Here is a 15,866-nt window from a genome sequence, read left to right on the forward strand (position 1 = left end):
GTGTCCGTCCGTCCATCCTAAAGATACATTGTATAATTAATGTAAAATAAAGATTTACTCACTTTTTCTCCGTTCCAGCACGGCTTCATGGATGTTACGCTTTGTGTAACTCCCATCCCCCTGGCTGTCCACCTCTGTTCTTCTTTGATTTTCCCTGCCAGGGCAAATCTCATCAGGGACGTCTGAATGGAGTGCTATCACGTGACTGTTCCTATACTCCGCTAGGGAGTTTCCATAGCAACTGCAGCGCATGTGTTGTGTGCGCTATGGGTGGAGAGCGAAGGGACCTCCTGTGTGAGGTCTTTTCTGCTCTCCCTGGTCAGTCAAACTAATTTCAAATAGGATTCTCCTAATCTATACATTTTTACTAGCAAAACAGCTTGAACACAAGATTTTTCTCTATACATTGTTCTAGCAAACAAACTTGAGTTGTGTGAGGCATGACTGGTATATGAGAAATAATTTTGTGATGTCTGTACTAGATTTCACCACTCTATTGGGCCTTCTGCTCAGGACAAAGATGAAATGTTTTCCTTTTTGAAAAATCGCACATTGTATTGATGAAATAACTTGTAGATTTGGTATCATTATTTGCACTAGTTTGGGCTATATAATTAAAATGTAACAAACAAATTAGGTATTTTCCCCAAGTATTTTAATTCTTCCTGCTGCTGCATAAGGTATACTGAAACAATGATTTACCCAGTGTTTACATGTTGTAAATCTATTTGGGAATCACTGGGGAAATATGTAAAAGTATTTTATGAAATAATTTACGCATGCAAAATTACATTCTGAAGTGGACTATTCCCACCTAAGGCTACATTCACATCAGTAGATAATTTCAAATGTTTGTGGCTTTTTTTCTTTTTTTACAGGAAACTGTTTTGGCATGTTGGTGTTTGTATGGTCTCATGTTTATCAGAACGAAAACAAATTAAAGTGTTTGTTAGTGATTCCTGCATTTGCTGCAAATCCCAGCCTTTGCGGCTATTTGCAGTGTTTTCACAAAAGAGAAAAAGAGGAGACTCTCTCGATCAGTGTTACTCACTTTACTTTCTATACTATAGCATTGCTAATACTGTGCCAGAGGCAATTATTAATGGGCAGGCCAAGGATGTCTGGGACTTGTAGTTTGTCAGTGTTCTACTGTAGAACTTAGTGTTTTTTTTTTTTTTTTTTAGTGTGGGCTAATAGAACAAAACTATTAAATAAATTACCAAAAGCACTGCTTCACCCACTTGAACTTCTAAAAAAAAGATTTTCCCATTATGGTGTTAAATTGGAAAGTGTTGGTAGATGTATAATGTGTAGCCATTTCATATTGACTTAATGTTTTTATTTGGAACCTTAAGATGCATATATAGATTTATGAACGTATTTGTGACTGGAGTAACATTTGCACTAAATCTTTGTAATAACTGTAAATAATAAACGTAAATGTTTAACGGCCTCTCTTTCAAAAACGTTTCATTTGGAACTGAGTAGACTTGTATTGGAAACCCTGGTATTTTGTATGTAATCTGCCAGTATTTATATTAAATTTAGGTTATAGAGTTAAGAATTCTTCAATCCTTTTTGTGCAGGGGTGGAGATTATAAATCTGGCTTCTATTTAATGGATATTTTTACTACAATGCAATTTAGAACATTCTGTGTAGCAATCTATGAAACGCAGGTTATGAATTACATCACAGAAGGCTGCTTATTCAGCCAGTTCTCAAAGTGCAAGTTCTGGTCAGTTTGTGGCATTGAATAATTCCATTCTGTAACATTGAGACATTACACAAGCCAGACAAATTGGAAAACATACCAAACTTGTTTTTCAGGTCTGGTATTTTATTTTCCATTCTTCACAGTTCCTGGTCTAGTGAATAATAAAGTACTCCTATTTACTATTATGTTATAAATGGAGTAACAAGATTGATTACTGATTTTCTTAATCCTTGCAAATGAGTTTTTAGTAGCAGAGCAGAACAAGAAGTGCCCGCTGAATATTTATCTCCCCCCCCCCCCCCCTTTTTTTTTTAAGGTAAATGTAATGGTCAGATATTTAGGTGTTCTGCTTTAAAACACAACCTCTACAATGTGGTTTATTGAAAAAATAAAATGCATAAGTTGTAAGTACTGCAGGAATCATTTTATTTTTGAGGTTGCATCAAAGGGAAACAATGTAAATGAATTTTGAAATATATTGAATATTTTAATGCATGCATTGTTAAAAATAATGCTTCTAGAAACATTTGAAATAAAATACAAAAACTAAGCTGTCTTGTGCTTTTATTTCTGACATGTTGCTTTAATGTTAAACTGTTTATAAATCAATTTTAAAGGCACACTAGAGCATTAGAAATAAAACTGATAAGGAACAGTAATGCTTTCAGCTGCGGGGAGGGGGAAGGAGAGTGTGTGTCTTCGTGCTTAGGGTCCTTTAATATATAATATATAGATATATATATATATACAGAAAAGTTAGCACTCACGGTCTGCGGTTAAAAAGTCTTCTTTATTGTGCAAGAGTTAACCCCTTAAGGACACATGACATGTCTGACATGTCATGATTCCCTTTTATTCCAGAAGTTTGGTCCTTAAGGGGTTAAAACATAGTTCCAGGATCAATCATTGATCCTGATGAAAGTCCTGAGAGAGGACTGAAACGTTGATCCTGGAACTATGTTTTAACTCTTGCACAATAAAGAAGACTTTTTAACCTAAGACCGTGAGTGCTACCTTTTCGGTTTATACTTGGATATTTAAAGTCCCATGGTGAGCACCCAGCATTTTTTTCATACATTATATGGACAGCCTGTGTGCAAGGATTTTGCATTGAAATATATATATATATATTAAATTGTTCTCTTCTGTGAGTCACGCTTTTGCAAACTATTAAGCTGGTGTAAAGGTCATGATCTTTTTGAATCTTTAAGAATTGCCCAAAACAAATGTACAAAAAGGGGGGAGGGCAGGCAGGGATGTATTTACCACAAGGCATTTGCCTAGGGTGGCACTTTCAGGGGTGGCGTCAAAAAATGCCACCCCAAGCTCCCAGACAAATACCTTGCTTGACTTGTGTTCTGGGGCTGTCCACCTTACTGTGAGTGTAGCGGTCAGTGTGTGTCTGTGAGTGAGTGAGTGAAAGTCTGTGTGATTTTCAGTGAGAATGGGTGTGCCTGTGAGTGTGTCATTTTATGTGTATCTGAGAGTGTGTGCCTGTCAGTGAGTGTAGCTGACAGTGAAAGTGTGTGTCAAAAAAGTCAGTGGCCTTGAAACAAATTGGGGGGGGTGTCAGATTTAGATTTTGGGGGTGCCTGAATTTAGTTGTGCCTAGGGCAGCACAAATCCAAAATACACCACTGGGGGCAGGTAAAGATTTACTTACCGAAAACTGTCCATCACATTTGCCGCCATCTTCACCTGGCGGGTCCACTTTAGCACCAGTGGCCAGCATCACTACTGAAGACGTGTATGCGCGAGAGTACAGAATTGAGGTCTGTAGAGGATCCCGCGAGATTCTCCACAGATAAAGCCAATTCCCCTTAACCATCAATGGTGATAGCTGAAGTGATTAACACTTCTAAACATTAGGCGGAGCTACCACCGTCTAGAAGTGTCAGGCATAGGAAATATACAGAGACAACCGTCAAGAAGTATTTACTAAAGATTATCTTAAAGCAACAATGCCACCTCCCCTGAAAAATTTTATTAACTGGTGAAAGTACAACACTCCATATAAAACTTAAGACATTTGTAGAAAATGCCAGATTCTCTTTAGGTAACTATAGTGTTCCTTTAAATTACTTTAGCTAAATAAAGCAGTTTTAGTGTATAGATCATTCCCCTGCCATTTAGGAGTTAAATCACTTTGTTTCTGTTTATGCAGCCCTAGCCACACCTCCCCTGGCTATGATTGACAGAGCCTGCATGAAAAAAAAAACTGGTTTCACTTTCAAACAGATGTAATTTACCTTAAATAATTGTATCTCAATCTCTAAATTGAACTTTAATCACACACAGGAGGCTCTTGCAGGGTCTAGCAAGCTATTAACGTAGCAGGGGATAAGAAAATCTTAATTAAACAGAACTTGCAATAAAGAAAGCCTAAATAGGGCTCTCTTTACAGGAAGTGTTTATGGAAGGCTGTGCAAGTCACATGCAGGGAGGTGTGACTAGGGTTCATAAACAAAGGGATTTAACTCCTAATTGGCAGAGGATTAAGCAGTGAGCCTGCAGGGGCATGTTCTATACACCAAAACTGCTTCATTAAGCTAAAGTTGTTCAGGTGACTATAGTGTCCCTTTAAACAATGCAATAAATATTTTTTTAATTCTGCCAAAGTGCATGCAGTAAAATTATATACAGAAAAGACCAGTTCGGCATAACAGTGCAGCTTTGAATGTCTGCAACTTTTGTTTCCAGTTGATTCTCATGACGCCGCAAGTTTTGAGAATCAAGAGAGCACTAACTTATGAACTGCACCCTTAACCCCTTAATGACCAAACTTCTGGAATAAAAGGGAATCATGACATGTCAGACATGTCATGTGTCCTTAAGGGGTTAAAGCATTGGAGTGAATTCCATTTCAGAGAAAGTGTTATTTTCTGGCAGATTCAAGAAGAAACATTTCATAGATTTTACCATTGAGCTAGATATTAATTTGTGCATGTTCGGTGTAATACAATGTTGGTGTGGGGGGAAAAAGGGGGGAGAGAAGAGGAAGTAATGGAGGAAAGGTAAGTTCGGCATGACAGTGCCACTTTAAACAGATGAGATCATGCACAAAGAAAGAAATTAAAGACTAACTTCAGTTGGAAATACAGGCATGTATTTCTAACGTTCATGTTTAACTTCCTGTTAAAAGGAACACTATAGTGTTAGGAATAGAAAGCTGTATTTGTAACACTTTGGTGTCCCTGTTCCTCCACACCTGCTCTGTCTCCACCTCCTCTGACGTCAGTGCGAGGGTGAACCTTATGAATTATTGAATCAATACCTTCCTATTGGGATTTGCCGGACGTCCTCTGTAAAACTGCAGGAAGCGTCTCTAGAGGCTGTCGGGTAGACTGCAGTTTCTCTAAAACGTTAGTATTTCAGCTGCAGTGTTAAGGAGACATAGCCACTGCACCCAGACCACTTAAATTAGATTAAGTCTTGGTGCCTTTAGTGTCTTTTTATATACCACAATGAAAAGTCATAAAATATAATTTATAATTACCTTTAGTCTCAATCCAAAACTGCCACTTTGCCCCAGCTAAGATCATCAGCCACTGAGTGCTACACCATATGGAAGTATTGGGAGGAACTGCACCCGCTCAGAAAAGGCAATATTGAAAATGAATTGCTGAGGTTGCAGTCTCTTGGAACCAGCACCACTACATTAGGCTGAGCTTACAGTGGCCCTTTAGGCCTAAATCCAAATTATTTAAAATGACAATCGTTAAATGTAAATTCAAGCAAACAGCAACTCAGAAAATTGGTCAGTTTTATTATATAAAACACCTTTTCTTTACAAAATCTAAGTGATTTCATGATTTGTTAACAGGACTCGATTTAGTGTAAGCAGACAGTGGAAGGAGGAAATTGGTCCACAATCAACAAAATGCAGAGCCCTCCCCAAACAAGTGTTATTTAAGTTTTCTGTATACACAGATATAACCACTTCCAACAGTTAAAAGTTCATAACATCATACATTTTACAACTATGCTTGCCCTGTACCTAAAAAAATAGCTCCTCTGTAATAAAGACAATAGGTTTATTCACAATATGATGATTTGCTGTGAATTAAAAAAAAAAACTAAATTGCTAAATTTAGACTAAAATAGCAAGACTGTAATTATAACTCCAAAGGAGTTTCTTTTTTTTGTCACTTTCTTTTATTAAAGGCATATAAGTTGGGGTACATAAGAGAAATTGGGGAAAATGTACTAGTGATTTACAGTATAGGGTTGGTACATCAATCAGCAAGATTAAGTTACATTTCCAGAATTGCGATGCCTCATTTTTTTTTAAATTTTTGCTGTTAAACTTTAGTTTGAAAATACAAGCTATGGATCATAAGATCCGGTTGGTAACATGCTAAATTATTATAGTCAGACATTTGGTAACACACGGGTAGACAGTAAGCTGCTCACAAGTTAAAGAAACACTTTGCTCCATGAGATGCATATGATTGATTATCACCATTTTCAATAGGTGGTCTCACCAAGCTAGGTAAACTGCCCTAGGTCACAATTGTAAATAGTACTTTAAGCTAGTGTTGCAGGCTATTCTGGGTTATCTAGCCATCAGATACAAAACAGATAGCAGTTGCCTCAGTTGATGAAAGATTAATTAACTAACATGCACAGATAAAGTAGAGCGATGGATAAGACGAGGAGTGTGGTGTAGTATACGTGCCACAGAGGATCCACAAGTCTCTTACGGGTACATGGGGCATACATTAGAGGCAGGTGCCAGTCTGAGAGTTTATAGTGTATAGTCACCCTACCCCTTGCAGGGGGAATGCATAGTCCAGCACGGCATCCTGGATCCCATATGCCTCCGGTCGCGATGGTCCGCCAGCACCCTGTCTCCATTTGGGTTGGTCTGTACGGGTAAGTCCCGGGTTGACTCGATGTGCCGTGTGTGTGGGTGGAGAAGTGGCCGGCGTTGTCAGGCCGATGATCGATCCCAGACCTGCATTTCTTGGAATACCGCGTGGTAATGGGGATCTTGGTGTTTTGCCCGAGTCTCCGGTTCCACTTTGGGCCTTTTCTGGGCCTCATTGGCAGGTTCTTTCGTGTTGCCGCCGGATGTTGTGAGCGTTGAGACACCGTTGCGGTAGGCAGTTCCAGCGTGGTGGTCTGCATTCTGTTGGTCAGCTTGGCCCAGAATTCCGTGAAGAGTCTGTCCAGTCTGGACTCTAAGTCGAGTTGCTGGCCCCGTGAACACGAGGCATCCGCCATTTTAATTGTGTCTGCATGTTGAGTTTGGCATCTCAGTTCAGGGTTGCAGGCTTTTGTTGCCTGGATATCCTTCACCGGCAAGGGGGAGGGGAGGGGGACACACGTGTCATCAGGGGGACCTTCGTTGAGAGGCATCGCTGCCGGCAGAGGGAGCGGATGCCTCCCCTACGCCGTCCGAGCAGGCCTCAGCTTAACCTCGGGCACACCCCGCGTTGTATACGCTGAGTGTGGTCGTTTTCTCGATTGTGCGTTGCTGTGGTGGTAACCCCATGTCCCTGGGGTAGGTAAACAGGCATTGTGGAGAGTAGTCACTTTAATTTTCACAGATTTTGCCCGTTTGACCCGGAGCTCGTCTGGCATGCAACCGCTCAGCTTGGCCGCTGAGCTCCGCCCCCGAGTTTTTATTTTTTGTGTGTGTGTTTTTTTTTCTTCTCAAAACGGACTGTTTTGGCCTAAATTTTGTCAATTCAGGTTTTTGAATTTACTACAAATCATCATTTAGTTAAGAAACCTCTATGACTAGCATATATAAGACTCCGGAGCTTTACTCACCCTGTATTAGATATAAAAGTCATTTTTCTATAACCACTAGCCGTAAAAAAGAAAAATACATCTGTGTCTCCAATATTTATATAATCAAATCAGTACAAAATTGTAAGTACTCTTTGCAAATATATAAAATGGTTATTCACAAACACTGTTCTGATTCCCACTAGTGACATTTTACTAGTATTACTGCACTGCTTTGTCATTTAAGCCAAAGCACAATCCATTTACATGTCTTGGAGTATTCAAAGCAAAGCATTGGTTTTCCTATAGCCCTTTCATGCTCAGAGATGAGCAGTGCAGCTCTTTCAAATGCATCTCTTGACTCTCTGAAACATACGATAGTGGTTGTTAAATTACAGATAAATCAAACGGGTAAAATGCACAGTAATATTATTTAGATATATATATATATATATATATATATATATATATATAGAGAGAGAGAGAGAGAGAGAGAGAGAGAGAGAGAGAAGAAAAAAAAAGTACTTTCAGCAAAATCTCTAATGCATTCAACAATTGTACTACATCACTTTATCTCTCTTGCACTCAAGAGGTTAAACATTGCAAACAAGTGGCGTACCACAAATACAATTTAGCTGCAGGACTTTGTTCCCTCATATGTACCATAGTTACAACCAACAATTTATATAATGTGATTAGTATAACAGCTATCAAAAAAAAAAAAAAAAAAAATATATATATATATATATATATATATATATATATATATATATATATATATATTTTAACTGCTGCAACTTTACAAAGACTCGCAATGAATATTCCTAGCGGACCCTTCAAGAACCGAAACCTTAGTGTAGCATTAAAAAGGTATCCGAGGTAAAGTGCCCAGAAAGGGAAGGCAATGACATAATGAAGGTTAAGGCTCTTCTAAAATTAGGCAAAGGAAATAAACAAAAACAAACAAAAAAAATCTTGGATCACAGATTGGCCAAACTTGTGATTCTTAGTGTTGCTTATTTTTGGAATATCCACTGCAAGAATGGATGGATAACTTTTGTCTAGTCAGTTGTTGCACTATAGTTCTCATGACGTTCAGCCAGCCAATGTAGCTTTTTAGACCTGTTACAAATCATAGTTCACAACAGAGAGAAAGCCAGATGGTAACTCTACAAAGAGACTTTCACAATGTAATGAAATCATGTTAAGGATTAAATGTTCACCATTCCATTTTCCGATTCAGCAACATTTAGATGACTTGAACACAGTTGAACATTTCATAGTGTTTTGTAGTTGACCTTGCGATGTAACAAGGTCGATGCACATAGCAGCTGTCCATTCTGATTTACAAGCTAGCCATCAAAGTGGTTAAGGTATGGATCATGATAAAAATGATCGCCAATTCCCAGCATAAATCAACATGTAATTTAATGTGACAGAAATCCTTCTAAGAGACCAGTGGTGTCGTCAAGGAAAAATCAGAAAAAAAAAAAAAGTCCTATTAATCCATTCATGCTAAAATTGAAACAAAAAGCACAATCAAGCTATATTAGTGGTTGTAGAACAAGGGTTTGAATGTTTTTAGAATATATAATTCTATAGACGGACAGGTTTTAATGAATCAGTAGAAATATAATTATTTAATATGCTACTGAAATATGATCCTTGGAAATAGATAATCTCTTTTGGTAGCAGATTCTACAGTAATGTAATCCTATAAATGTTACTGTCCAATAGTGTTTAATTGTACACATATATACAGATACAACGTGTGGAAGACTCAGCAGTTTGACTCCACAGTACCAACTACTTTGCCACTACGTTTTTGTATTTCTTTTTTAGAAAACTTCTCCTTTTGTTTTTCCAGTTTTTCTTGTGCTCTTTTGATTTCCTTAATTTTCTTTTTGATTGTGGCTCGATCAGTCTGACTTGAAACACCCAGTGCCTTAGAAAACAAAAAAGAACATTAAAAGTCATCCCAGTATAATCTGTGCCAATCTCCTCTGCGTTTGATAGCGGACAATTAATTAGGTTTTGTTTAATAGAACAATTACTTGTGCTGAATGAACAGATTTCCAAGATCTAGGCCAAAAAATTCAGAATTATAACACTGTCATTTGTCAATTATCTGCAACTCACCCTTGTATACATGGTGTATACTTCAAATCCACTGTCTGTTTTTTTAGTCACTTTTTTTTTTAATTCATTTTGTTTTTAGTAATTTGCAAAATTTAGGCAAACATGAGTAGAATAAAGAATGTTCAAAACAAAAAGTACTGTTCTGTAGCTATAAAACCATATGGGTAAATCAAGAATTCCCTTCTCAGATCACCTCAACGAATTGTTTGCTGAATAAAGGAATGACAGAATAGATCAAACTACCCAACGTTAATTAGCTATGATGCTCTCTTTAACAAATACAATTCAGCAATGCATTGGTGTGTAGCTGTATTTCACCAGCAGGTGGAACTATAACACAGTTTTCCATATGCGTTATAGTTTACGATCTATCTATACATATCTATACCTCATCCAGCTTTAGTTGGACGAGCCAACTATTTATGTATAAAAAGCTCTGTAAAACGAATAAAAATTATGTAAAAAACAAACAAAAAAAAAAACAAACAACAGGGCTTGATCAGGTTTAATATACAAATAGAAGATGGATTCTCTATTTGTTCTCCTAATGTCCAAGGTCACAGATAAGCCTATGTTTGCTAAAACAGTCTTTTTTTTTGTCTGGCTCGATGCAGATTCAACTCCAGAACTGGGACGATTTCCTCAATTATCAAAGATCAACATTTTTGTTGATGTGTTTAACTTATATAGATTTGTTCAAAATATGTAGTTCTTTGTTATAGCTATGTATATTGTTCTTTGAGGAACTCAACACCTAGGATTAAAATCGCTCATACGGATTTGTTGATTTGAGGTCATGTTTCAGGACAAGCCATTGTTGGAGCAAAGCCAGTTCCATATTCTGTTATAGTTATCCGTGCAGTATAAAATGCTGCATATAAAAACAAAAAACAAACAGAAGAAAACCCCACAAACCAAAAATGGAAATGGAAGGAAGGAAAGAAAAAATACAGAAAGCAGAAGAAAAAGAAGAAAGCAGAAGAAAAAAAAGGAAGGAAGAGAAGAATGAAAGAAAAAATAAATACATTCAATTCAAGTATGGCTAATCCAGGCATCCCCTGTGCCCACAATCAAAAACACACTTCTGGTTCTAAGCTAAATTACCATTAATTTAGGTTTTACTTTCTAGAGTTTCATTAATAAATAATTCATTATTTTCTAAATTTCATTTAACTGTACCTTCAATCTGTCACTGTCCAGCAACATTAATTGCTGCCCATCTACGTTTTTGGCTGTAAACTCCGTGATATATTGTTCCATGTTCATTCCTATTAGCCAGTGGCACACTTGTTGAGCAGTCCAGTCACATACAGGTCTATTATGCCACTGATTTTGTTTCCCAGTTGTGCTGGCATCATCATCTAGTGCCTGTAAAGACAACCTAAGTTAGATGCATACAGCATGTTTGGAATTCTCCATAATGGGGGTCACAGCTATTTAGATTAGTGTTTATGGAAACTGGAAGAATTACAGCTAAAGTACCATGAGAAAACAGAATAACAAAATGACAATGTTATACACACAGAAACCTATTATATTAGGCCAAGATATGAATGTATTATGGAATGCTTCCACAAAGCATTTAAAACCACAAAAGCTAGAGATTACTGTAAACAGGCCTGAATATAGTTATGAGGTATGAATGACCAAACAGACAATAATATAAAATGTAAAACATGTAGGATTATCTTGTATTAATGCTTGCAGAGTACTGTAAATGAAACCTACGTAAAGAATTATTATTGCCATTCTGGATACACAAAATTACATGAAACCAATGTTTGTACTTTCTATAGTAAGAACATGCTAGCACTTATTCAAACTCTCAGCCATAAATTCAACAGAGACCAATAGCTTCTGATACAGTGCAACATTGCATACAACATACAACAAGATTTAAACATATTGTAGTGATTATCAACTGATAAAAATGGGTCCTTTTCTATCTAAAAAACTTACAATGAACCCAAAATATTCCAGGACTGGGAATGATCAAGGTAAACTTTCGTTCCAGATCATCTAATGTTTTTTTTCCATAGCTTACACCAGGGCTCGACAAATCCCAGGCACCAGGGAGTTAGACGGCTGTCTCTGCACTTTTTATGCGAATGGCGAGTGAGCTGTGATCTTCCAGCTCTGCTTCTTGATGCTAAAGCTGGAACAGAACATCACTCCTGCCCCGGTATCACCAAGAGTCGCAAAAGGGAGCAGAGCTGGGAGATTACTGCTCTCTTGCCGCCTACAATACACGCAGCCAGCTGCTAGCCCGCCTTTTCACTGTTCCCCGGATGACCACCCACCCAACCACCTCAACTGCCCCCCCCCCCCCACTTTCTCTGTCCTCCAGCCAACCGCCCACTCGACCCAAGGGAAAACAGATCCACTCCAGTTCTCCCAAAGGTAGGGAGGCTGGGTGGAATAGAATTGCATTAAAACGTAATGTGTTTGTGTGTGTCTCAAAGTGTGTGTAATTGTGTGTGTTTAGGTGACCAGCCCCCCTCCGATCACGGGGGAATGGTGTTTATACTTACATTGTTTTTCCACGCCGTATCGGCCTTCCTTTGGCTGACCAAACCTCTATAGCAGAGATAATCTCGCTTGATAGTCTTTGCCAATCCATTGCTTTCGCAAAGGAAAGCACTGAGAAGCTATTGTCCATGCGCTGCAAAATGCAGCGCAAATCATCATCTCCTCATAAAAATGCATTTGATCAATGCATCTCTATAGAGAACATTCAGCACTTCCATGAGCAACTGTTGCTAACAGCAAGGTAACCGGACAAATTTTTCGGCAGAGCGGGCTGATCGGCGTTCTTCTCATTATTTTTGTCGGGCACTGCTCCAAAATCATATGATGAAGGTAAGCACTTATTAATTTTGTATATAATGCACTGTTATGTCCATATGTGTCATGTTTGTATCCTGAAGAAGGCTCCAGATGTGAGCCGAAACGTTGATATTTTTTATTTTATGATGAATTAAAAGTTACATTTTGTACTATACAAAGACCCTGGAGTGCTCTCAGTTCATTTGGATTTCTACTGATTTTGCTGGATAAGCACCAGGCAATATTTGCAGTTTACCAGGAGTGCAAGCATATTGGACATATATATATATCTATATATAAATATAGATATAGATCTTTTTAACTGTAGTATTACTTAAATTATTTAGGTTACGTCCACTAAAATAGTTAAAATCAATTAACTTTAGGGAACTGGAGTGTCCCTTTAAGCTTTTCGTGGAGGTCTATATTTTATTATGCGATTTAAGGTGGAGGTGGGCATACCATAAACCCAACTTGTAACTCAGATAACTTCAGCTAGAAGCCTACCCACTGACATTTATCACACACACCATGGAGCACTCAAACCTCAACCTGAGAAGAGCCAGGTACATACACGAAGTCCCGTACTTTAATTTATATCCAACAGGTCTTCTAGCTAAAACGCTCCAAAACCTAATAATGTAACTTTAATAATCCAGGCTAACATGTATAATAATTTTACAATAGGCAAATGGACAGACCACTTGAATGAGATGGATTTCAAAGTTATTATGCATGTATGGTATACAGAAAAATCAGTAAATTGCGTAAATAAAACTGGAAAGCCACTACTTTATATCAGATTATTTGTTCTGCCACTTCACTGAGAAAACATAAATAAAGACATACAAAATTAAGAAAAAACAAATAAACTTCCACAGCTACAATATCAACACGATACTACAGGATAGATCGGAAACTAAAATATTAAAACACACATACACACTGCACAAAGGCAGAAAAGGCCATGCTGAATACATGCAAGCTAACTCGACACACCATCAATAAACAATTGATTTGTTTTACCATGATACCAAATTCACTAATAATCCAGGGTGTGGCTACACTAAAAATTACAGACTATTTTTGTTTGTTGGCAGGTAGTTCTTATTTTTAGCTTGCAGTTTGATTGTTAGAAAAAAAAAATAAAAAAAATGTAAATGGGTTAAAAAAAAATTAACTATCATAACTAAAAGGGTCTTTACGGTATTTACAAATGATTGAAAAGTATGTGTGGTGTTGGTATTAAGCAGAGTTGGCATGTTTACAGGTTATGGTTTCATGTTAATGTACATTAAACAGTCAACATTTTGGCATGGCTAAGGGTCTAGTCCATGACTGCTTGTCGAAGTGACTGTAATGGAAGGGTTATGTATTTGTGTTAAAACTAAATTATGTTTTTAAGCCACAAGGGGGCAGGCATATCTGTCAGGATTAACACAGCAAAACAGACATGCTTCTGATGAGCTAGTACACAGAACACCAACGAGACACCATGTACACACTGGGAAACTCACCTCATTTGAAGAGAAGGTGAAAGTATGTGAACGCCCTGACAGAGTGGGCTCTGTCACTAACCCTGACAGATCAGAGCATAGCTTGTAACTGTATGAATCATCTATGACAAGTCTACTCTGAAAACAAGTAGAAATAAGACTGTATTAACTATACTCGACAAGATGAGAACATCCAAAATCTGTGTTTGATCCCCAGACGTCTTCATGATTCGTGCGAGTGGGTTTGACATCTGGACTGTGCAGCAGGTAGGTTTGGAACACCAAATAGAAGGTTAGCAGCCAAATTATATTGTTGACGGTTAAAGTCAAACAGCATTGATAAGAAACAACAAGGATATTACTCAAATTGTAGTTGGATAAATAAAAGGATCATGTTCAGAAAACAAAGGCGATAAAACCCATCACCTTTTTTCCCCATGGAAGTGTATTCCTAGAATCAGCATAACAAGCAATCCCATCATTTTTCTTTAACATATATGATTTCCTGTCAGTTTTACAAAGAGTTCCTTCCCTTTGTTTAACAACTTCCTCAAATACAGGTTTGTGTGTGGCATGTTCTAAAACCGTGGGCTAGCACCACATATTTGGCACCATGGGAGCTGTAGTCCACAGCAGCTGGAGTTAGTAAATGCAGTAGTACTTACGCCAAGTAATGTGTTTTTTCTTTAACATTAGTACATTGAAAAGTAATATTTGGAATACAAAATTAAACTTCGTCACAACACAGAGAAACCATTCTTTCCTATTTTTTCCAGCAATATAAACATTTGTAAATGAAGTAGCACAATGGCACTCAATACAGAATCATGTTACTTCTCTTTCCTAAATAGATCTTATTAATTGTACAATGTTTGTGGTATTCACAGACTTGCCACCTAGAATAGTCCTAGAAGAATGCAATGATTATTTCAATTAGCTGCTAAGCTAATAATTATGCAACACGTGAAAATTAGAGGTATGTTTTGCGTGACATTTCTACAAGGATTTTTAAACCAAATGACTTGGTTTCAGTTCACAAATCTACATAGAGATAATTAATGCATGTAGCCAAACAAACAGCAAGAAGTTAGAATTAAATTGCAGTGTGTTAATTAATGTTGAATCCTGTCGAGCATGCGTGAGAGAACTAATATTAGGGCTCTGGCTTTAGTGCAGTGCTTAATACATACAGCAATACATTGCACAAAACCTGTTTAATAATTACATTTTAAAACATTGAAGGGTTAGTCTAAACACCATAACTACAGTAGTTATGGTACATAGAGGATACGGGTGATTCAGAGTTTACATTTTCACATTACTAAGATCAATTCTACAACCTGGTTGGTAAGTAAGAGGCTAGGAAGCACTAGGTTAAATGATTCCAGTACTCTTGACGAATTACCATTACCTATGTTGGATGGAAAAGTTACTGGTAATACAAGAGTGGGGCTAACTATGGGTGCTGAGAAGAGTCTTACCAAACCCAATACAACCCCCCACCATCCAGCTCCCATGGCCTCTTTGCACAATAAGCACTGGAATGAGCTGTTCGCATCATATTTGTCGACCTAGTATTCAACTGCTGGTAACTTTCTGGTTCTGCGTCACTTATGTACGCTCGTGCTTGCACAAGTTTGTATAAATGGAGTGTGTGTGGAACATAATTCAAGACTGAATCGCCATATAAATGATCATGCCCAAACGATTACATGGCACTTCCTTCAATTTTGCATTGAGCAAGAAGATGCATGGTGTTTTGCACTTCGCAAGAAAATTGCAAAGTGTGGTGGCAGAATATGCACGAAGCGCCATTCTAAGACACTATGCCAAAGTAATAAAAAAATTAAATGTCTTGTCCATAAGACACATTATTTTCTTTGCCTTAAGATTCTATCTTTACAACCCATAAGTTACTACCAACGCTTTACATAGTTCCCACCCAACTTGACTT

General features: G+C 37.6%; 1 protein-coding gene across 1 annotated transcript in view; it reads right to left on the reverse strand.

Moving 5' to 3' along the window:
* Window positions 1–8,233: 8,233 nt before the first annotated feature.
* LOC134571467 (neurabin-1-like) overlaps window positions 8,234–15,866 on the reverse strand; it is an 80,096-nt gene continuing 72,463 nt past the window's right edge. The window contains exons 17-18 of the mRNA XM_063429731.1: window positions 10,770–10,958; window positions 8,234–9,396 (exon numbers count right to left, since the gene is read on the reverse strand). Coding sequence (XP_063285801.1) covers window positions 9,232–9,396; window positions 10,770–10,958 — 354 coding nt within the window. The 3' untranslated portion in view covers window positions 8,234–9,231. The remainder of the gene's footprint in view (window positions 9,397–10,769; window positions 10,959–15,866) is intronic.

Source organism: Pelobates fuscus, chromosome 8, assembly GCF_036172605.1.
Source record: "Pelobates fuscus isolate aPelFus1 chromosome 8, aPelFus1.pri, whole genome shotgun sequence".
NCBI classification, from domain to species: domain Eukaryota; kingdom Metazoa; phylum Chordata; class Amphibia; order Anura; family Pelobatidae; genus Pelobates; species Pelobates fuscus.